The sequence below is a fragment of the Typopeltis vanoorti genome, chromosome 6, assembly GCF_054136105.1.
Source record: "Typopeltis vanoorti isolate ZY-2024b chromosome 6, IOZ_Tvanoo_1.0, whole genome shotgun sequence".
Taxonomy (NCBI): Eukaryota; Metazoa; Arthropoda; class Arachnida; order Uropygi; family Thelyphonidae; genus Typopeltis; species Typopeltis vanoorti.
In genome coordinates this window covers 9,612,763-9,638,311 of record NC_143554.1, presented here as the reverse complement: position 1 = coordinate 9,638,311, position 25,549 = coordinate 9,612,763, and the positions used below count along the sequence as shown (strand labels likewise).

At 36.1% G+C, this 25,549-nt stretch overlaps 1 protein-coding gene across 2 annotated transcripts in view; it reads right to left on the bottom strand.

Annotated features, from left to right (window-relative positions):
* The window catches only part of mys (position-specific antigen beta subunit myospheroid), a 390,003-nt gene that overhangs the window by 298,826 nt on the left and 65,628 nt on the right, over positions 1-25,549 (bottom strand). For both annotated transcript variants that reach the window (XM_090394055.1, XM_090394056.1), the window contains exon 5: positions 19,806-19,890. In XM_090394055.1, coding sequence (XP_090250181.1) covers positions 19,806-19,890 — 85 coding nt within the window. The remainder of the gene's footprint in view (positions 1-19,805; positions 19,891-25,549) is intronic.

The window sequence follows — 25,549 nt, the reverse complement described above, 5'->3', positions numbered from 1 at the left end:
TGCACTAAATAGCGAACAATAAACAACAACAAAAAAAAAAATTAAAATAAGTTACCTTAGCTACAGTGCACTTAAAAGATATTTATTCATTCTGTATCCACTGGAAAAAACAACACCTAATGTGCCCCTCTGAAGATAACAGATATATTTTTTTTAATATTGAAGTAGAATAGGCTTGTTTCACTGAGAAATAAAAATGTATAATCAGGATTCTGAATTAGTGAACAGTTTGAGAGCAACATAAAGCTACTCCACATAATTACAGTCAGGGCCGGCAGGAGCGGACATGCAGAGCATGCGGGCGGCGCTAAGAAGGGGGCACCGTTCATAAGTTCATTTTTAAGAAACAAAATTTTTATCAAAAAAATTCTTAGAATGATCAATATTAAAATAAATAAGGCCGGATACACCGAATAAAAATTTAAAAAAATTGTATATTGCCGCCTCTTTGATCAGCCAGCTGTTTACAATTTTGCAGCTAGAGCAGGCTAAATGCTAGCCTGCAGAGTTGTTTCTACTGCAGTCTATCTAAAGTGAAACGGTGAATGGTTTTTATGTGCAGAAACGAATTTTCGTTTAAAACATTTGTTGCTAGTTAACCAGTCATATGGTATGCATCTCAGTAGGCTACTGACAGTAGCGCAGTGCAGACTATTATTTCGTCTGTGTCGTGTTGTGTAATAATTTCTTGTGGGTATAAAATAGAAATGGAATCAAAAATTTAAAAAAGTTATCTGGTGCACAAAATCGTAAGCGTCATGCTGCGAAAGAAGCAGATGTTAAGAAACAAATTGAGGCTCTTAATAAATTTGTTAATATATTAAAATATTCTGATGCAGATTGTAATCAAATCACAATACATCAGAAATCAGAGTTGAAGAGCCGTGCACATCATCCAGTTTGCATGAAAACACTATTGCAACTATTGAACAAGATAACAAGATGCATGATTTAAGTGAAAAACAGATAGGAGAAGATTTAGTTGTAGTTAACCACGAAACTAACACATTGTTAGTCTCTGTAAATTTAGAAGATCCAGGTGAATGGAAAAATATTGATGAAAAATTACAAGTTATTTTAATTGAAATGGGGGCCTGTTCAAAAGAAATATATATCCCGGAGATACATATGGTCATAAATTTGGCGACACGTATTATAATAGAAAAATGAAAAACGGGGAGCACTTGCCAAGAACATGGCTAATTTATTCCGAAACTTTAAATTCTGTTTTTTGCTTTTGTTGCAAACCTTTCGCACCTACCGAATCAAGTAGTCTTGTAGAAGGTTATAACGACTGGAGAAATGTAAGTAGAACTTTGCACATACATGAGACTAGTTTAACTCACATGAAAAATTTCTTAAAATGGAAGGAAGTTGATAAAAATTTAAAAAAACAATACTATTGATTGCCAGACTCAATGGAAAAGAAACATTGGACGATTGTTTTAGAACCCTTGATTGAAATTATAAAATTCCTTGGTAGCCAAAATTTAGCTTTTCGCAGATCTGATAAATTATATGAAAGGAATAACAGCAATTTTTTAAAATTAGTAGAACTGTTTGTGAAGTTTCAAAATGAAATATTGGAAACTTTAAGTAACGCAATCAGGGATACAATTTTCTTATCAATTCGAAAATCTAAATATTATTCCATAATTTTAGACTGCACACCTGATGCAAGTAAAACAAAACAAATGACCATTATTATTCGCTTTGTTTCCTGTGACAATGGAATTGTCAAGATCAGGAAAAACGTTTTAGGTTTTGCAGATATATCACTTTAATTAAAATTCATTCTAATTTTGTTAGCGATTCGGGTCGGTGAGAAGGCTACAATCCCTGTATCATTATATTCAATGATTAAAGTGAAGTAGCTTTATCAAAATTTGCTTTAACATTTGAGAATTTTTTGAATATTCAGGTTTTTAACAATTATCCTGCTAGTCAACAACCCCAGTTCGTTACATTTAGCGAACCAACGTGTGGCTGTTCTGTCAAAATTTATTTAAGAAATTTCATATAATTTAAATTTTTATCATCGTAAAAGAACCACACATGCCTGGATCGTTACAGGGGCACTTAGATAGACACTGCATGCGGGCGACAAAGACCCTAGCGTGGCTCCGATTACAGTAGGTTGAATAATCCAAACTTCAGAAACCAAATGTGGATGCTCACACTAGACAATGAAAATTAGGATTTATAAAGAGAAGAGCAATCTAGCAATAGATTACTGAAACTTTTAGAACTTTATATAAATATAAAATCTAAAATAATCAATTATATAAATTAAGTGGATATTAAATACAGCGTTATTTCAAAACAGAATGTAGAAACTGTGAAAGTTTCATACAAAATTTAACCAAAGCTTACAGGAATACACTCACTGGCATTTATGAGTTGCCCTAGCAGACCTTATAGAAGACACGATCACTTGCACAAGCATCTGTAAATTAGCCTTCTATTGGTCCATTTTGATAAGGTTTCACTGGCCTGACAGCTGTTTCGAATTGGTTGGTTCAGAGACCAGGCAGAAACTTTAAGAGAAAAAAAACTCTCGTTCAGTACTAAGGAAGTCGAAGTGTCGGAGAGGTATTTTTCATAAGTGAACTCTCGGTCAGTGCATAAAGTATTTACTAAAAATACAGAACCAAAAGGCTTCAGTTTGGCAATGCAAAATTATATAAATCAAGTGTATATTAAATCATAATTTCAAAGCCGAATGTAGAAACTATGAAAGTTTCGTACAAAATTTGATCAGAAGCTTACCAGAATACACTTGCTGGCATTTATGATTTTCCCTAGTGCAGACCTTATAGATACTGTGACCATACATCCGTTATTTCACTGGTTTGTCCTTTAGATTTTTTTTTTCTTAAAATGGCCATTTTGTCCTTTATTTTGTAAATTGAAATAGTAAATTGAATATTGGGGTGCAGCACATGGCCCATAGAAACATGAAACTCATTTCACCTGCACTCACTAGCGGCGCGGCATATATGGCTGCGTCGTTTATGTGCACATGTACATATTGTACTCGACTGTGTGTGTAGTGTAGAAGCTGTGGTAGGAGTGAGTGGATGTAAACATGTATCTTTTAAAAAGATTTTAAAAATTATTTAATTATGCTTATGTCTCCCTGAATCTAATGCCCCCCGAACGAGTATTTTCATTAGTGAACAATATGCGGACTAGTAAAAAAAAACCAATTAAAAATCAAAACACTGAAAACATGCATTTATACCAAATGCAACTTGACATGAATTGTATACAGTTTTATGAATTTTTAAAACACAAACCTGATTTATTAAAAAAGTTCATTCTTGTGAAAAGTCAAAATTAAATTTTTTAAAGTAATAATATGATTGTTCAAAATGTTTATGTATATGCTTATATTTTATAATAAATGTTATAAAGCTTTTTAGTTTTGGTGAAACAAATAAATGCAACCTGTTTTTTTTTTTATTATGAAACAATTTCCGATTTGTCCATTATTTTCTCCAAAAAAATATGGTCACTGTACTTATAGAAGACATGATCGCTTGCCCAAACACTCATATATTTGCCTTCTATTGGTCCATTTTGATAAAGTTTCACTGGGGTGCAGCTGTTTCAAACTAGTTGGTTCTCCTCAGACCAGGCAGAAACCTTAAGAGAGCAAAATAATCTGCTTTGAAATAATGTTGGATTTAATATCCACTTGACTAATATAATTTTGCATCCCCAAACTGAAGCTTTGTGGCTCTTTATTCTTAGTAAATATTTATTTATTCTTAGTTGGTTCTCCAGAGACCAGGCAGAACCCTTAAGAGAGCAAAATAATTGGCTTTGAAATAATGCTGGATTTAACATCCACTTGACTTGTATAATTTTGCTTCCCCAAACTGAAGCTTTGTGGTTCTTTATTCTTAGTAAATACTTTACGCACTGACCGAGAGTTCGCTTACGAAAAATACACCTCTCCAACATTCGAGTTCCTTAATACTGAACGAGAGTTTTTTCTCTCTTAAAGTTTCTGCCTGGTCTCTGAGGAGAACCAACCAGTTCGAAACAGCTGTCAGGCTAGTGAAACCTTATCAAAATAGACCAATAGAAGGCAAATATATAGATGCTAGGGCAAGAGATCATGTCTTCTATAAGATCCGCACCAGGGCAACTCTTAAATGCAAGCAAGTGTATTCCCGTAAGCTCTCTAGTCAAATTTCGTATGAAACTTTTATAGGTTCTACACTCTGCTCTGAAATAATGCTGGATTTAATATTCACTTGATTTATATAATTTTGCATCACCGAACTAAAGTCTTTTGGCTCTTTATTTTTAGTAAAAATAATCAAATTTATTAGATTATACTAGTTGTTTGTGGGATAATTATTTCGCATAGATAAACTGTTAAGAGACTTATGAACAAAGTTAATGTGAACATTAATATTAGAAAAAGTTGTATTTAGTCAAGTTTATGATGAAAGACAGCTGGGCAAGTTTCAAAAAAAGGATGAGAATTTAAAGTAGAATAGAGCATTAATATCCCATACCTATAAGAATTATTTCCCCCATGCATTTAACACAAGCATTTGGATCAGAAGATTGGATAATCAAAGAAACGAAGCAAAATAATCAAAAACAGCATTCCAATTCGCATTTTTATTATGTCACGCAATGTTGCTCCCATTGAGCAAGATTCAAGTTTGCTCTCAATTAAACAAAATAAATAAAGTAGATAGTTATCTGTATTTGATGAGAGGAAAATTAGCATTTTCAATATATAGCACAATAGTACCTAATACTAATTAATACTAATTAGAATTAGTATTAGGGTGGGTTGAGAAGAAACATTAGTGTAAAAGAGATCCAGTGTTTGGAAAAGGAATAGAATGCAAACATTCAAACTGGAGAGAGAAAATGACTTAACATTTTCTACCTCTTAAGATCTGAGTGGTTGAAAGCATAATAGAATGAGATATGTAACTGGATGTTGCTATAGGCTAGGGAATATGGAGGGCAGAGAAATGTAAAGGCAAATTAACTTAGTCAGCCAGAGAAGGGTAATCATTATTAGCAATTATGGCAATACTGATTGAATATGAAGAGAATATAGTATCAAAAAATAAGGAGAAATGAATCCAAGTTCTTGAGAAACAACTAAGGCAAATGAATAATAAATTAAGCATGTAATCTGTAAAATGGAGGATAATAATCAGTTACATGAGGAGCACAGAGAGTAGGCCAGGAAGGTGACTCAATAAGGACAGTTGAAGTGCAGCATGAGCAGAAATTAGACAATCAAGCAAAGAAAGGTCCTGGAAGTTTTTTTTTTTTTTTTCTTCCCCAATATATGGCATGAAGAAAAAAAATAGGATGATTATGGGAGGATAATGTTGGTAGATGAAAATGGTAGATTGGTAACTGATGCAGAGAATATGCAATGTCAATGGTGCTGGCAGTTCTATGTTGCAAAATATGGTCTTGAAATATGATAGACAAGGATGGAATGAATATGTAATTAATGCAGAAATTATAATGGTAATGGAGGAGATGAAAAGTCTGGAAGTGGTAGGTAGTGGATGGAGACTAAGTTAAGGGTTGCACTGCTAAAACTATAAGGACTTCAAAACAGATTACGGCAATGATGAAGAAGACTAACATAAAAACAAAAAGGTTTGGCTCTGTTGTATTAAGGCCTTGATTAGTTGATTAGGGCTACATATGGGCTGCTGTTCACAGATCTGATCACCTGGTTTTCAAAAGGGACATGGATATTTTAAGAGGCCAAACAAGATTCACTAAGTGGATGTCAAAGGTGGAATGTGAAGACAGAAGAGTAAAATGCATTGCCTGACAGTATGGCAAGTGCAGAAACAATGGGTGTAAGATACAATTCAATGATCTGTTTGCAGAATATGGATGAGGCTTGACTCCATGGAGGTCTGATATTAATAACAATGCTGTTCAAAGCATTCTCTCTCTCAGATCTCATGTCTAAGGACTCTTAACCTTCCTGATGATTCTTCACCATTTCTTTCTCCCCTGTGCTTCTCTTATTGCTTGTTCTAGTTCCAGTGATTCTTAATATTTGGTCAATCCACCTGTTGGGGGTTTTCCCTCTTTTTCTTTATATAATCATCCAGATTTACCCTGGATGATTATTTTTTCAAGGCAGTTGCCTTCCCTTCTACATATGTGTCCAAAATATTGCACTATTCTCTTGTCAGTTATGTTTATCAGTCTTGTGAGGATATTCAGTTCTTCTAGGATACTTTTGTTTGTTCGTTTTTCTGTCCAAGATACTTTTAACAATCTTCTCCAGCACCAGAAGTCGAATGGCTCAGTTCTTCTGTCATCTTTTGTCATTGTCCAAGACTCAGAAGCATAGAGAAAGATTGAAAAAAACTAAGGTTTCTACAAGCTTAATTTTGGTCTTTTTGGAGATATGACTGTCTTTCCAGATCTTAGTTAAATCAGTCATAACTTTCTTAGCTAATGCTATTCTTCTCATCTCTTTTTTACATCCATTATTTTTTGTTATTATCATTCCAAGGTAGTTGAAAGTGTTGACAATTTCAATTCCTTCTATATCCATCTCTTCTGTGTCGTTTAAAATCATTATTTTGGTTTTACCTTGATTTATTTGCAAACCATGGCTTAAGCTTTCCCATTCTAATTGATTTAGGATGGATTTTAATTCCTGTTCATTTGTTGCTATTATCACCGTGTTATCTGCATATCATAGGTTAGTGATTGTTCAGCCACCTAATTTAATGCTTCCATTCCACTTTTCTAGAGATCTTTTCATTATAGTTTCTCTGTAAAGGTTGAATAGTAATGGTGAAAGTATGCATCCTTGTCTTGATCCTTTTTCAAATTGGAATGCAGTGGACACCAAGTTTTCAATTCTTACTGTTGCTTTATTTCCTTGATATAAGTTTTTTATGAGGGTTACTATTGGTTTGGTATTCCTGATTCCTGCATGATATCCCATAAAATATCCCACCTCATACAGTCAAAGGCCTTGGAGTAATCTATAAAGAATAGATAAAGGCTTAAGTTGAATTCCCTTGCTTTTGATTATTTGTCTGATATTAGATATATGATCTCTAGTTCCCTGATCTTTTCTGAATCCTGCTTGTTCTTCTGAGATCTGATGGTCTATAAAATTTTATAATCTTTCCTTAATAATGTGTAGTAAAATCTTGCTGGTATGTGAGATTGGGATAATGGTGGAACTAGTCCAGTCATTCAACCATCTTCCAGTCTTCCAAATTTTGTTGCATAAATCATGTATCCAGTTGACTGCATTCTCCCCAAGGTTTTTCAGCATTTCAGCTGGTATTGAATCAGGACCTGGAGCGTTGTTATTCCTTAATTTTTTTGATTACTTGTTCTACTTCACTTTTGATGACCTCTGTTTCCATGTTTTCCATTGCTCCTTTGTCTTGTTGAATAGTAGTAGAGTGGTCTCCCGTTGCCTTCTCTACTGCAGTATCTGAGCCAGAGAGACGAACAATTCCTCATAGGCCCAGGTTATCATGTTGGAGCCAAGTCAGTCCTCTGGATCTCTGCCGCTTGTAGCATGTATACTATACTAAAAGAGGTTAATACTAGTATCACTGCTGCTCACTACTAGATATGTTAGTGGTTAGCTGAAAGAGGAGGAAATACCCCTATCCCTTGAATACTCTAATAGCTCCGGGGAGAACCTCCTCCTGGGGTTAATAAGAGAGAAAGCTTAAAGTAACGTTAGGAGGAATGTTAGTATGAGGATAGAAGCAATAAGTGGAAGAATAAGAAAAAAGTATGACCAAAAGCTTGAAATAGATCATACTTAGCTCTAGGACCCCCAGGTTAGCTGTGCTTGCAAGCCCCATGGGGATGTTTAAAGCATTAAGTCACGGTAAATATAATAGTTTTTATTACATATGACTGCAGTAGTCTCGCACCAAATATGGAATGAACTATAAGAAGAGTTTGTTATAGTGAATTTAGAACTCCGGGATTCTTAAAGTGTGCAAGTTTATTATAACAGTACTTGCTATAGCATAAGTTGGCAATTTCTTGTGTCTACTTGAGTGAACCATGGAACAAATAACCTTCATTTGTGTCAAGGAATATAGATTTTAATTCTTAACAAAAACCATTACCATAATTAAGACTGAATACAAGTATGAATCAGTGGCAGCTCGTACATGCACTGCGACACTGCAGCACCCCCAAGGGAAAAAAAATGAAAAAATTAAATTTTGTCTGTGTTTATAAATAATAACAATGCTTACAACATTATATAAATGCAATACAAGATGTTCAAGGTTACAGCTTATGTTTTGACATTGACTGAGTAGTTAATAATTGGATTTGTTCGATTAGCGCTTTAGATTACGAAACAAATGCACTGCGATCTAACGCTGAAGTGCGCTTGTCATTGCATGTTACGTCATTAGATACACTGCCGCTTGGGCAGTAGATCATATGCTTAAGTGCGTTATTTCTGTGAGAGATATGAAACGTTTATTATTGGTGCGTGATGAACTATTTTTTGTAAATCTTATTTTATTAAAATAGCATATAATTATTTATTTATTATAGATAAAAGGTTGAATTATGAAGAGTGTCACTGTTGAAAATATGAAAAGAATTATATTTTTTCAATTATCGTTACATGAAACAAATGCACTGCAATCTAATGCCGATATTCGTTTGTGCTTGTCATTGTACATTAGATACACTGTCGCTTGGGAAGTGTATCATGCTTGTGTGCGTTATTTCTGTGAGATATGAAATGTTAATTATTTGTGCCTGTTCATGGTGAACTATTTTTTGTAAATCTTATTTTATTTTGTTAAAATAACATATAATTTATTTATTATAGATATGAGGCTCAATTATCATGGGCGTCACTGTTGAAAATTATATTTTTCAATTATCGTTACACGAAACAAATGTACTGCGATTTAACGCCGATATTCGTTTATACTTCTCACTGCTATTGATACGAAACTTTTATTATTGGTGTTTATTCGTGGTGAGGATGAAATATTTTTAATAAAGCAATTTTTTAATATGTAAATTTATTTATTAATAAATTCATTACTGATTAAGAAAAAAATGTTTTTTTTTTGTATATGCATTTTAAAATGCACCCCAATTCAACATCACCAGAGTTCAAGATCAGTACTATCAACATAAAAAGCCCGAATGGCAAATAAATGCAGCTAGCTGAGGAATTGGATAAGTACCAGATTGATATAATAGGGCTGACTGAAACCAAAAAGACAAAAACTGGTGAGATCTTTCTGACCAATAAATACAAAATGTAATATACAGGCAATGAAAATTAAGGAAAAGAAAGAGTAGCCATAGTATTCAACACTAAATATGAAGGTAATCTTCTTGAATGGGAAGCAGTCTCAAGCAGAGTGATGTGGGCAAATATGAGAATTGGGAACTGGACAATGAGACTTATTTGTGTCTATGGTCCCACACAAGGTTCTACTAAGATAGAAGTGGAAGAATTTTTTGAGGCTTTAGAGAAAGCAAATGACTAAATGAAAAAGGAAAAGTTGGTCCTTGTTGGGGATCTAAATAGCAGAGTAGGAAATGATTGTCAGGCATACAAAAATATTTTGGGAAAATTTGGAGAAAAGAGCAAAGCTAATAATAATGGCAAATATCTGTTGGATTTCTGCTCAGGACATGGACTGGTTATTACTAACACCATGTTCCAACATAAAAATGTGCACAAATTCACATGGAGAGAAGAGGCTAGGAATAAGAAAAGTCTCATTGACTATGTTACTGTTGATAGTGGTGTTTTCTCCCTAATGCAGGACACCAGAGTGTACAGAGGATTTGAAATTGGAAGTGATCACCATTTAGTCTTCAGCACAATAAAATTGAATTTCATATTGAAAAGAAGAACATGTCAGAAAGTTTTAAAGAAAATAAAAGTTGAGCAGCTCTCAGATGTAAACTATAGGCTAAAATACACAAATATTATTCAAGAAAAAAATGAAAGAGTTTGAGAACAGGAACCAAACCTTGGAGATTCAGTGGCAAGCCCTGAAGAAAACACTGAATGATTCAGCCAGAGAGGCATGTGGTGAAGTTATCAACAAGGATAGAAAAATCAAATCTTCATGGTGGACACAGGAAGATAAAGAGGCAATGAAGGAAAAGAAGAACGCATATCAAAAGTTCCTGACAAATAGGTCAGCTTGTGCTCTTAGAGAATACAGAGACAAATGTAAGAAAGCTAAACACTGTGTAAAACTGGTTAAGGAAAAGTCATGGGAGGACTTTGGCAAGAACATAGAAAATAAATATCAAGAAGGTGGAAAAATATTCTGGAGGTTGTTGAAAAAGCTTAGGAATGGAGGAAAGAGTGCTGTAAAAGGAGTTAGAGATGATAAAGGTGAAATGAAAACAGAAGAAAAAGATATCCTTGAAGTATGGAGTAATTACTTCGAAAAATTGCTAAATGAAACAAGCAGTGATAAACAGCATAGTGGTAAAAAAACACTGACCAGTCATGCAGTCAGGAATACATACCTATACTTGAAGTAGAAAAAGCTATCAAAAGTCTGAAATGTGGAAAGGCAGCAGGAGTAGATGATATTCGACCAGAAATGCTCAAGTATGGAAATATAAAAGTCTTACAGTGGCTGCACTGCATAATTCAGAAGAATTGGACAGAGGGACGAATGCCAGATGATTGGACTAGAGCACTCATAGTACCCATATATTAAAAGGGAAATAAAACTGAATATGAGAATTACAGAGGTATTTCATTACTGAGTATTCTTGGTAAGATATATGCAAGTATACTTGAGAAACAGTTGAGAAGGATTGTGGAAAAGAAGCTTGGTGAAGAACAAGCTAGATTCAGGCCAAATAGAGGCTGTAAGGTCAGATTTTCACTTGACGACAGGAGAAATCATGGGAATATATCAAAGATCTGTATTTAAGTTTTGTAGATGTGGAAAAGGCATATGACAAGGCACCAAGAAAGAAGCTATTCAAAGCGCTACAGTTATATGGTGTTAATGGGGCATTATATCAAGCAATACTTAGTCTTTATTTGAGATGTAAAGCAGCAGTTAGAATTGAAAGAAGTAAAGAAAGGTGGTTTAATGTTAAATCTGGTGTCAGACAAGGATGTACATTATCCCCTCTGTTATTCATTATCTATATGGATCACATTATGAAGGAAAGTGGTATTAAACCTGATATCAAAATAGGAGATGTTAATCACAGCTCTTTGTTTTATGCGGATGATGTTATACTTCTAAATAAATCCACTACAAGTCTGCAAGATTCCCTCACTTAAATAGATATGGTATGAAGGTTAGCATTAAAAAGACAAAGACAATGAAAATAGGTAACAAAATTGAAAATATCAAATGCATTGATTGTGAATGGGGAATCTATAGAACAGGTAAAACATTTCAGCTGCTTAGGCATGATTTTTAGTGAAGATGGTATATTAAATATGGAAATAGACAATGGAATCAATAAAGCTGGTGTGGTAGGAAGTCAACTGAATAAATTTATATGGAATAAGAGGGAAATTATCCATAACACTAAATTAGTTGTATACAAGACAGTGTTCATACCAATTTTAACTTATGTATCTGACAGCTGGGTAGAAGTAAGACACATGGAGACCACAGATATGAGAGTCATGAGAAAGATTAGGGGCATGAACAGATGGCATCAATGGCAATATTATATTAAAAACGAGGATATTAGGAAAGAACTTGACATTGTCGGCATCCAGGAATACATTAACAGAGCTAATCTCAGGTGGTATGGTCACTTAAACAGAATGGGAGAGGAAAGATTAGCAAAACAATTGTTCTCTGCCAGGCTGGCAGGAAAAAGACCCCAGAGAAAGACCAAGATATAGGTGGATTGATACAGTAAAAAGTGTCTTAGAAGACCTGATAATATTGGAGTCTTAACAGGTAACAGACTGATTTGGAGGAAAATTGTAGATAGGAAGTTATAGTTCACCCACAGATTCGAGACCCTTCGACACTTCTGCGCACTTCAACAGGAGGAGAATCCATTCCGATAATAGGGCAATCAGTCAATATTGTGGGATGAGTTGTTTATTATTAGACGTCGAAAAATTAACTTCTCTTTTATGATCATTGTAGTTAACTATGTTGCTTGTATAACAGTTGGAAAATTTTACTACCTATAAAGCACATGATTTCGCGTGTTGGCGACCAATTCGTATGTCCTTCTTTCTCTCCTTCAGCATGAATCGACTATTCTTGGCAAGTGTCCAAGCAGAGACCTACAAACTGTGGGTGAACTATAGTAATGATGTAAATTTTTCATGTAGTACTATTATATCCTGTGCACTCCTTGAGGGTATACATCAGAAATTTGATGATGAATATCATTATATGATATCAGCAAAAATGAGATTTAAACCAAAGTGGCTAAAAACACATAAAATTGAAAATTCTTACCAGCCAAGCTACAAAATTTCTTCATTACAGGATCTCCAAGTTAGACAACAATATCAAAAATGCACAAACTTAAAAACAGAAACCACACAGAATCATGTGACATAGAAGATGAATGGGAAAATTTGAAACACATTCTCACAAAAGAAGCAACAGAAACCTTAGGGATAAAGCACAAATGGATTAGAAAAAGAGGACTACAAGACTGGAACAAAGAAATAGAAAATATAATAAAAACCAAAAAGGACAGTTACCAGAAATGGCTAAATTCCAAAATAATAGAAGCAGAAATAGAGTATAAAAGAAACAGTGCAATTGCAAAACGAGACGCAAAGAAAAAACATTGAGAGAGATGGAACAATTTCGTAACAGAACTAGTAAAGGATTTATTTAAGCCACAACCCAAAACCTACAAAGTAATCAAATACATGAATAAATAAATAAAAGAAAAGATAAAAATACAAACAACAGATTTAGAAAAATGGGTGACCTATTTCCAAAATCTCTAGACAGATGAGAACAATGAAATAAAATTTTATAAAACAAAGAAATGATCTAATAGAAAATATCACAATGTTAGAACTGAAAAATACAATAAAGAAGATGAAAAATAGGAAAACACCAGGAGAAGATAATATATAAATATAGAACTATACAAAAATGCAGGTGAAAAATTTAATAAAAGACTTCTGAAATTTTTTAATATGGTTTGGATGTCTAGAAAATCTCCTAACTCTTGGAAAAAAGCACGTTATCCCTATCTATAAAAAAGGAAATAAAGAAGACTGCAATAACTATAGGGGAATTAGTCTGCTGAATACAGTATTTAAATATGCAAGAATATTAAAAAGAGAAGCTAAACAGTACAAAGAAAAACTACTAGAAGAACCAAATGGTTTCCAAAAAGGCTGATCCTGCATAGATCCAATTTTTACTTTAAAATTATTAATAGAAAAGAGAATTTCAAAAAGAAACACATGTGGCCTGGCCTTTATTGATTATGAAAAAGCCTTAGACAAAATTAATAGACAAAAACTATTTATAATATTAACTGATTTAAACATACCAACTTTTACAATCCATTCAAGAAATATATACAGGAAATAAAATAGCAATGAAATTAGAACATATCTCAGAATGGAAAGATATATCAAGTGGAGTATGACAAGGATGTACCCTCTCACTTCTGTTCTGCTTTTCAATATATATATATATATATATATATATATATATATAAAATTATAAATCTGGAAACAGTATAATTAATGTGGTATACAAATAACCCCACAAATGAAGATACACTACCATTTGCAGATGATCAGATAGTATTAGCTATACCAGAAAATGATTAGATCATTCATTAAAATCATTAAACGATATCTCAAGACAATATAATATGACAATATCTATTATTTCCTTGAATTACCTAAGGTTGGACAGCCCTGATTTAACTGATGAATTCAGGTGGCAAGTCATCAAAAGATTAGAGCCAAAGTCTGGCAGAGGCAGCCAGATGGTTGCTTGAGAGTCATTCTGTGGTTCACATACTGCTGAATCAATTCTAACAAGCACAAACAGTATCCTGGAGATACAGTGAAGGAGTGTACAGGCCACAATAGCAGTGGGTGATAATCTCCGATTAGCTGCTCGCTGAAACAGGAGCACTCTCCTGAATCAGCTATGATCTCACCTTGCATCAGCTACAGGAACATTAGTATCTGCTTCTATTGTACACAGAAGGCAGTCTATATGATCGGTGACCAGCATAAACAATACCAACTCCCCCAAAACAATGGGGGTTGATATTGTTTATGGACAAGACCCAATTTGTTCTACAAAGCAATAACCAGGCATGCTCTGATCTGAAAAGAATCAGGGTCATGTTATCATCCATCTAATATCCATGAATGGGAAACTTATTTTCTTTTGCTTTACACATTGCATCAGAAATCACCATATGAATCATAAGGTTATGTTAATAAAGAACGTGCCTGAATGCTAAAATGTAAAAGGTCTGTTTTGTTATATTTCTTAACTAATTTTATTTTTTGTTTATAGTGAAATAATGCAATATACAAATTATAAGAAAATTACCGTGTACAGTACTATATTATGTGACACCTCCAGGGAGAGAGAGTGTGCCAACAGAATCGAACGATTGTCCCTTCCAACTACTAACCGCGGTCGAACTTGCTTAACTTTTTTCGTGGACCATTAGTAGCAGAGACGCTACCAATCGACCGACCTTTGCTGCCCAATAATGAAACATGAATGTTTCTGTGCACTTAGCAGTAAAAACTTATCTGGAAACACAGAGCTAGAGTAATTCTGCAAAGCTGTTTCCTTCATTATTTGCACAATTCATTAGAGGAGCCAAGGGGAACCAGTTCTCAAGAACAAATTTTAAAATTCAGGAATAGCAACAAAGCATTTCAAAGAAATGTTTACTAGATCATTAACCTGTGAAAAGTCTATGGTCATCTTTGGGAGAAGTGACAATAGGAGTGGACTTCTTTAAAAATACAGACATTACATTCGTCTGTATTTTTAAAGCCTGCACAGTCTGTCTTTTCTTTTTCTTTTTGCCCAAATTTCTCTGTAACAAGCAGCTTGCATCATTCTCTCCACTATGTTAAATCTTTCCTTCTTGGGGTCCATTTCTTCAAACAACCAAACTGCCTTATTAACCTTTGGGCAGTAACCATAAATTTGCATTGAATTTTGAATTTTTGCAAGGGAGGAGCTGCCATCTCTTAGCAACCTTCCCAATTTTTTTTCACGTGTTTATATGCTACTGCTTGCCTGGTTGGCTGAGAGGTTAGCGTATCCACTCTCTAGCCAAAAAGCTGCAGGGTTTGAATCCTGCTATGAACATGGATGTTTGCAATTGTTTTTCACCTTCTTACATTCATTCATACATACAAGTGTATGAATGAATGTAGGAAGTAGACCCAATCCTCCTGCAATGGGAGAGGCCTTTACTCAACAGTGGGGAATATATAGGCTGAAAAAAGAAAAAGAAAAACTATGCCATAGAAGGTTTGCAGTAAACAATTTTCTGTGACTGTGCAAAGTAGTAAATCAAGATAGCATCCCAATATAAACATACTGCCGCTGATACTGTTGACATATTTTAATAGGATTCAAGTTAGATTATGACTACTCAGATTGAGAGAAAAGTGAAGGTGGCTTAGATAGTGATTCTGAATGAAGTGATGTCAGTAAAAAAAAAATATCAGTAAAAAAAAAAAAAAAATTGACAACAATGCCAGGGAAGTTACAGACAAAAATATTGTCAGCATCCATCCAAGTTAATTAATAATGTGCTTCAGTGTTAATTGATAATGAAAATAAGAAGTTATTCAGATAAAAAAATAATAACTGATCGGACCTGAAAAAAAAATATTTTTTACCAAGAAAATATCTGATTTTGATGCAAGTAAATGCAGCATCAGTAATAACTGTATTATCAGCAAGAAGCCAACAGAGTAATTACATCAAGCTTTTTATTTGACCATGCACTTCTAAAAACACTGCTGCCTAGACCGACGAGTATTACGATTTTGTCAAGAAAAGCACTGAAATAAAAGAGACTCAAAATAAGAAAATGGGTGTATATAAAATTTCAGGAAATATTAGTTTTTTTCCTCATTTGATAATGTTGATGGCACACGTGTGAAAAAGACTACTACTGATCAAACCCACCCATTACTTTCAATGCTAATTTTTATAAATCTATGTAGCTAGATAGATGTCAACTACTTCTGAAACTGCTCCATTTTTGTGAGAAATGGACGGAGGGATAACAAGCTGAAAAGTGCAACTGATCACTTGAAAATTAAAAAATTTGCTGAAGTGTTTTACTCATTCAGAAACCTGTGTGCTAATGATAGTATGGTGGGTTAAAAGGAGCAGATGTAGACTGAGTTTTATTCAGTCTATTCCTTCCAAGAGACACCATTTTGGAATAAAAGCATTTGACCTTTGTGACTGAAGCAGGTTATATATTAGACACCACTGTTTATACTGGTACTACACAAACGTTGTGAACTATGACTTTGGTGTATCTGATAATAACACTATTACAGTCATATTTAGATCATCATCATTTGTTCACTGGGCATCCACAGATGGCGTATGGTCACTCCAATGCTCGATGATGTGCCACACCAGGCCTTGCCATGTAGTCCTGTTGTATGCTTTTCCACACATACACCATCCATGTACACCTTTCAATATATATATATCCTCAACAGCCTTCTGTAACACCACATCTCAAAAGCAGCTACTCTTTTCTTATCTGACTTCTTTAGGTTCCAAGCCTCACGTCCATAAGTTGCTGTTGGAAAAACAACTGCATCCAAAATCTTCAACTTTGTTCCCAAGGAGATAGATCCATCCTTCCAGAGTTTAAACAGGTCTCTGAATGTTGTTTTAGCCATTCCTAATCTTCTTCTCACATCTTCTGAACAGCAAATCTTCACATTAATACTGTATCCCAGGTACTCAAACTTTCTGACTTCCTCAATACTTTCTCCATTAAGGTACACTTGTTTCTCAAGAGCTTCCCTGTTTGTATTTCCTTTGAGAACCATAATCTTTGTGTTGCTAAGATTGAGTTAAAATCCTTTGTTCTTACTGATCTTATTAACTTTCAATAATTTGTCCCAGTTCTTCCTTGTCACTACAGAGGAGTATGGTATCATCAGCATACCTCAGATTACTGATCAATCTACCACCTATCCTAATTTCTGTCTTGAGCTCATCCAATGATTTATGTCCTCAGCATATATACTAAACAAGTGAGGAGAAAGTAAACGTCCTTGCCTAACTCCCTTTCCAATAAAAGGAAAGGGAAGATTAACCTAATCAGTTAATCCAACAAATATTTGGCTGAAAGAAAAACAAGTGCATGTGGGATAGTTAAGGCTAAAAATGCCTTAATTTAGTGTAGCACTTAAAAAGGTTGAACATGCATATGATTTGTGATGAATTGCTTTTAGAAAAATGGCTACATTGTCTTCATTTCATAAAGCTATTATAGTGACTACAGATAACATTGACCGAAAGAGAAGACAAAATCTGCTTGATAACAATGCAAACATGGGACTTGCTAGATAAAAGTGACATGCAAATGAGTTTCTTGAAACTGAGAAAATCAAAGTGATATAGAAATCTTTTCTTCCATCTGCTTCACATTTCTATAATAAATGCATATGACTTGTTCCTGGTAAAAATTTAAAAGAAGCTTCAGCTGGACAACTTCAGTTTTAAAAGGTAATTAATTCACTAGCTAATTGAACAGTAAACCAAACCAAGTAAGTCACCTAAAGGTGGAAGCAGCTCTTCAGTTCCTGATCCACTGTGTTTGACTGGAAGACATTTTCCAGTTCAGTGCCTTCTACTGGGTTTAAAAAAACAACAACTCAAAGACGATGTTTTGTGTAAAAACACCATATAATGGCCTCAAGAACCGACTGATTCCAGGTACTTGTGCAAATACTGTGATAGCATTGACCGCCACTCTTAGTTTAATAATTTACTTAACGGTATTGAAATTACTGTAACTTAAAACGTTTGTTTTGTCCCAAGAAATGTTGATTTCCTAACTGGAAAACTTCTAGGTTTAATTAACCGCATAATTATTTTCTCCTTTTTGGGAGGAGGTGGGCAGAAGGAAGGATGAAAACTCACTCTGTACAGGCGAGTAATAAATATAACAAATTATACAATAACCACAGATGATATACTGTTATTTTCATAAAGAAAATAACAGTATATCATCTGTGTGTAGAAATAAGCAAATCAAAGAACATGAATACAAGGTACATACAACAATCAGTTTACCAATTAAAAAATGATTGCTGCAAGCTAGAAATTAATATTAATAAATAATAGCAAAACTATATTTTGGATAAATTAAAGATACTAAGAAATTATATACTTGGTTTGATCCTTTATCCAAGTGTATGCAAACAAAGTTTGCATCTGAAGTATCTTCAGGACTGGGGCAACTTGTGGTAAAGGTGGTATGATTTCACATCACTTGTCTTAGTATCCCATAATGCAAAGCACATCTCCTTGTGGAAATGTATAATGCTATGCGAATTATGGGAAGGGTCACTACCCAAACCAGTTTTGACCTTTATTGAGGTCATATCGGCCCGCGCGGTTAGCCTAGTGGCTTTGCGCTTCGCAACCATATGCCTGGGGAAGGAGTGTCCCAGGTTCGATTCCCGTTGTAGACGTGAGGAATTTGAGGATCTTCCTCAGGCATAGCCAAGTTAGCCGGTCTTGGGCGCGGTCAGTAGGGTTTTTTCTGCCAGTTTATCTGGCGTTTTTCATCCCGCAAACAGGCAAACCGGCCCCGTGAACATACGCCTCTACAGTCAAAAATATATCCCCCCCCCCCCCCAGCGGCAGACCAGGCGACGGGTCGGTTGGAAGTAGTACTAAAAAGAAGTCGCATCTAAAGTAACATGCGGACCCTGCATAGGAAGCGGGAATAACACGTAGAAGAAGATTGAGGTCTCATTGGTGAGTAGGTAGACCCAGAAATACAGCTTACATGAGAATTGCCAAGAAGGTGTCCTAATAAATTATTAATTATATGAAGAGCCAAAGGCTTTAATTCAATTCAATTCAAAACTTATTTAAGTTAAGGGATATTACATCCCATATCCCTTAACTTAAATAAGTTTATATGTCGCCTTTGGAGCCTTTATATGTCGAATTGAAGCCTTTGGCTCTTCATATAATTAATAATTTATTAGGACACCTTCTTGGCAATTCTCATAGTAGGATATATGTAAGTTCTTTTTGCTACAAACTTGGTATTTCTAGGTCTACCTACTCACTGATGAGACCTCAATAAAGGTTGAAACCAGTCTGGGTAGTGGCCTTCTCTCACTCGTAATGTAGAACAGTAATACAGCTCCTAGGAGCTGGGTTTCACATTATGGGGAAATATCAAGAATAGTGACTGGATCTTGCTCCACCCTTACCATGAGTTGCCTCAGTGTTGCACTCCCTAAAGGGTCAGTTGTAACACTATCCAGGTATTTGCTTACGCTTGGACTCACCAAACTTTATATATTTACTATATTCGGCATGAAACTCTGAGTTTCTTATTCGGCTATGTTACATCCCATATTGTTACATCCCATAATGTTGAAAAAAAAAAATATTCTATGAGTATTTATTCCAGCACGAGGCTTTTGCTCTAACAGGAAGATTTTGAATAATAATTTTAAAAAAAAAAAGTCTAAACACAATAATAATAAAATTCATCATTAATTTATCATATATAAATTAAAATAAAATCTATTTGATACATACTAGGTTTCAATTTCAACCTAATTTCTTGTGGTTTGATTTGAACAGCTTCACCTTGTTTAACACCTTTATTGCTTAATTCTTGGTCCTGGCAATATAACATAAGAATTGTGAAATGAAAAGATGAGAAAGAAAATCAAAGTACAGTAATAACTATTTTATTTATTTAATATCTCCAATTTATTTATATTAACAATGGAATAGCACTGGAGAACACTGATTGAAACAATTTCTATAAGGCTGTCAAAAAAAAAAAACAATAGAGACAAAATAATGTTTTTAATTTTTGTATATTTAGTACACTATCCTATGTGTCTAGTGTATGGAAGAATGTTAAATGAACTAAGCAGTGACAGAACCATACTAGAAAATATGCTTTATTTTCAAGTTTCAGGACTAAAAGTTTAAACATAAGAAATGAGCAATTACTCAAAACAGTCCATTAGATGTTGTTATGGCAATCTAATTGTTCATCAAATTAAAAATTTGATGAACGGGTGGTTCAGACGGGTGGTCCACCGCCCGGTGGTTACTGCCCGGCCTGAACAATCTCGCCGGTTTTCCTTGATTCTCTTCACCGAGTGTCTTGGGTGACCGGCACGTTTACTTTGAAAAAATTAGAGTGCTTAAAGCAGGCGTAACGCCAGAATAATGGTGCATGGAATAATGGAATAGGACCTCGGTTCTATTTTGTTGGTTTTTGGAACACGAGGTAATGATTAAGAGGGACAGACGGGGGCATTCGTATTGCGACGCTAGAGGTGAAATTCTTGGACCGTCGCAAGACGAACTACTGCGAAAGCATTTGCCAAGAATGTTTTCATTAATCAAGAACGAAAGTTAGAGGTTCGAAGGCGATCAGATACCGCCCTAGTTCTAACCATAAACGATGCCAACCAGCGTTCCTCAACTGACTCGGCGGGCAGCTTCCGGGAAACCAAAGTGTTTGGGTTCCGGGGGAAGTATGGTTGCAAAGCTGAAACTTAAAGGAATTGATGGAAGGGCACCACCAGGAGTGGAGCCTGCGGCTTAATTTGACTCAACACGGGAAAACTTACCCGGCCCGGACACTGGAAGGATTGACAGATTAAGAGCTCTTTCTTGATTCAGTGGGTGGTGGTGCATGGCCGTTCTTAGTTGGTGGAGCGATTTGTCTGGTTAATTCCGATAACGAACGAGACTCTAGCCTACTAAATAGGGGACCGATCACTGAAGTCGGTCCGTCTTCTTAGAGGGACAAGCGGCGTTTAGGGGTGGCGCTAGTGTCCTTGGTAAATGTGGCGGTCGAGTTAAGCTAGTCTAGAAAACGTGTTTTTAAAGTTAAATATAGTGTGGCTTTTTGTCACAAATTGTGCTAAAATTGTGCATCGGTTAGAAACAAATGTCCTTCATGGGGTGGGGGGGGGGGGGGGTGGGGGGGGGGGGGGGTGGGGGGGGGGGGGGGTGGGGGGGGGGGGGGGTGGGGGGGGGGGGGGGTGGGGGGGGGGGGGGGTGGGGGGGGGGGGGGGTGGGGGGGGGGGGGGGTGGGGGGGGGGGGGGGTGGGGGGGGGGGGGGGTGGGGGGGGGGGGGGGTGGGGGGGGGGGGGGGTGGGGGGGGGGGGGGGTGGGGGGGGGGGGGGGTGGGGGGGGGGGGGGGTGGGGGGGGGGGGGGGTGGGGGGGGGGGGGGGTGGGGGGGGGGGGGGGTGGGGGGGGGGGGGGGTGGGGGGGGGGGGGGGTGGGGGGGGGGGGGGGTGGGGGGGGGGGGGGGTGGGGGGGGGGGGGGGTGGGGGGGGGGGGGGGTGGGGGGGGGGGGGGGTGGGGGGGGGGGGGGGTGGGGGGGGGGGGGGGTGGGGGGGGGGGGGGGTGGGGGGGGGGGGGGGTGGGGGGGGGGGGGGGTGGGGGGGGGGGGGGGGATTACTTGGTTGTTGAGGAACACACTGACATCCAGAGATAAAGAGGTTATTATTCCCCTTTATAAAGCATTGATACTTCCACATTTGGATTACTGTGCTCAGGTCTGGTCACCTGGATTCCTTGGAGATGAGGAGGCTGTGGAGAGGGTTCAGAGAAGAGTGACCAAGTTGGTGAGTGATATAAAAAATGCTCCCTACGTTGATAGATTGAGAGCTTGTGGATTGCAGAGATTGGTTGATAGGCGAAGAAGAGGGGATATGATAGAAACATTCAAATTACTAAAAGGTTTTTATAGGATTGATGCAGGGGAAATGTTTCAGCTGTGTGATAGTGATGGAAGAACAAGAGGTCATCTCTGGAAATTAAAGAAGAGTGTGGTTAACAAAGGTGTCAGAACAAGGTTTTTTGCCTGGAGGGTGGTGAATGAGTGGAATTCATTGCCTGACTTTGTTGTGAGCTCTTCATCTGTAAATGAATTCAAGAAGAGATATGACAGATATTGTTTTGCTAGTTTGGGTCTCCTGCGATGAGTCTACTGACTCCATGGAGATACCCGTAATAGTAATAATAATAATAATAATAATAATAAAAAAAACCTGAATGCAGAATCTACACATACATTAATGCATGCTATGTTTGAACAATGCTGGATGTTGTCACCTGTTGTTCACATTCACTCTGTCCAAGGTCTGACTTAGGTATATTTTTATGAATGCTGACCAAGCTTGGTGTAGAATTAGGCCCTGGTTTTTGTTGCATTGCATTGGGATTCTAAGCATATTTGCAGCTTCCCTAAATTTCCTTGTGAAACAGTTTTTTTTCAATATGAGACATGTTTGTTTTTTATGCCAAAGTACATTATGGCCAGTGGAAGTTGTGTGGGATGCTAGGCCATGTGTGGGATTGTGTTCTCTCCTTTTTTTGCATGTCTTTTTGATGTTCGTTCATACAAATTTCCCCTGATCTTACCATCTGGCCTACATAACAGATGTCACAGGAACAGTAAATTTTGTAGACACCTGGTTTTTTTTTAAAGAGTGATGTGGAAGTTTTGCAGCTGTACAGATCTTGATATTTTTTCTAGCGGTAGAAAAGCTACTTTAATGTTATGCTTGTATAGTAATTTGGCCAATTTGTCTGTAACATTCTTGATGTATGGTAGCATAATTGCACAATTCTTGAAATCTTGCTTTTGTGAAATGCTTGCAGGAGGTGTATTGAGGGATTTCTTGATTATCTTAGGTTCAAAACCATTTTTTTTTTTTTTGAGGATCTGTATTAAATAATGTAATTCTTCATTCCACTTTTCTTCTGTGCTGGAAATACTGGGAGCTCTATCCCTCATGGTTTTTATTACACCTATTTTTTGCATAGGGTGGTGGTGTGAGGCAGCATTAAGAAATCTTCCTGTGTTGGTGGGTTTTCTATAAATGGAGAAAGATTATCTTTCTTTTTCATTGATTTCTATTAGGATATCAAGGAACGGTAGTTTTTCATATTCTTCTGTTCCAAAGTGAATTTCATGTTGTTGTGCAGATTATTAAGATAATCTTTAAAAGCAGCGAGGTCTTCTGTTGTTCCTGGCCATATGATGAAAATATCATCTACATAACAAAACCAAATTTTTGGTTTTTTCATGACAGTTGTTGAATGCATTATTTTCAAAATTTTCCATATATATATATATAGGTTTGCTAAAACCAGGGAGGAAAGGGGGGGGGGAACCATTGCCAGTCCTTTCTGTTCCCAAAATTTGTCTTGATACATGAAAAACGTATTTTTTATGCAATGTTTATAGAGTTCTACAATGTCCGGTGGAAAAAGATCTTCAAGGAGATTCACCGTTTCATTTCTGGGAATATTTGTAAAAAGGCCGACTACATCTAAAAAAGTAATATGAGGGTAAAAAACACTTAAGACTACTTTCATTTACAGAATTTAAATAGAAAATTAATAATGGAAAAACTCACATAAAAAGATGATTTAATAGTATAATTTTCACTTGTGTGTCACAGGCATCTTCAGTACATTTTAAGCTCAAATTAAACAATAATTAACAATTCCAAAAAGTGCCACCTAAGTAGCTAGTGTAAGATAACTAAAAAGGTCAAGAAATTTCCTAACAAAAAAAAAAAAACTTATTTACAGAATTAAAGTAGTCCTAAGGATTACTTTCATTCTGTAAATAATTCAAATTTACACTATGTCTCTTCTAATGAAATACAGTGAGTGGCACATAAAATCTAAAGCCATTCATTTATCTAGCAATGAACTATGATATATTTTCCAATATACACATACATACATAAAAACACACACAGAGTGGCCAGTTAATTAGTTACATTGCATCATTTGTGGCATTCACAGCTTCTTCAGAGACCAATACCATATGTTCATTTCTGACTATTTTTAAGCAGAGATAAATACTGAAGTGTGTATACATGCAAGTGCACACAATTCGACTCGGCAATGGGACACACTCTTCACTCAGGTGGAGAACATGGTATCATTGTCAACACCAGCAGTTGCTGGTACAAGTATCACAAAGTGTCCTCTGTCAAGGTATTCATTCATTCAATGTATAGAGATCCTCAAGAATGGTCCAACTAGAAATGTCCAGTCAACAGTAGTACTGTGGCCAGATTCAGCTTTTTGATGTGAGGACACTTCAGAATTAAGAGCATTATGCATTCTACAGTGGGACAACAAATATCAATGCATACAACAGTGGCTTACAAAGGAGAAGACTCAAAAAATGCATCAGATCATGCAATGAACAGAATTTTACGGCAGACTTCCATTCTTATAGGTATAGTGGGCACAAGAATACTGCGAATAAATACTTAGAATGGAAAAGGTTGCCTGATTCAATAAATTTTAGTTCCAGTCATTCTATATAATATACAGTGAAAGTGAAAGCAGGGTCAGAATACAGCAATAGTATGAATTGCTGCACAAGGTAGTAACATTACAGCTTGTCATAGTGGTTATGTTTTCTTGAAATTTTAGGTGTCCCAACATCAGTGGAATGACACAAGAATGCTGTAGCCTACTACAACATTGTTGCCAACCAGGTATCCTTCGTGCTGACCATTTATCAAGCCAATATTGGTTACTGCTTTCTTCCCTATGGATTGCTACCTTGTCATGGTGGAGAGGCTTGTATGTTCCTATGAGCCTGAGAGCAACACCAAGATCTCCTGTACTAGAGTACAAGGGATCATGTACTCTCATCTGGTAAGACCAAAGGGGCAGAAGGTTCCAGACTAAAAGCAATCCGAGAAGCCTTTGACTGACTAGACAAAAGAAATTTCTATATTCAATGGCTGGAACGCAAAAAAAAGCTACAGTGGATGGTAACAGAATTAGATCCCTGAATTGTCAAGTACTCTGTCTGCTATAGTGCACCAACATTCCCTCAATGAGAGAATGCTATACATAAGCACCATAATTAGCACATTCCAAATAGGGTCTATTATCATCCCTGCATAATATCTACACAAGTTTGGTGAATGACAAGTGCCATGTGTGTTTCTTGAATATTTATTCAAGTAAAATACATGTTTCTTTAATTTTTCATGAATATTTTATTGTAATGTATATTGTATTGTGAAACACTGATAATGTACTCATAAAAGAATTCACCTAAACTAATTAAAGTGCATGTCACTGACATTAGTGCTCACTGTCATTTGACCTTGTAGAGAGCAATTCAGAAATGATTTGTTTAGTGTGGAAGATTTCTACTGCAGAAGTGTGAATAACACCTATTTTAGTGAATTTATTTACCATTAGATAAAGGCACATGTTGGCAGAAATATCAGCAAATATAGGAGTAAAGAACCCCTATGTA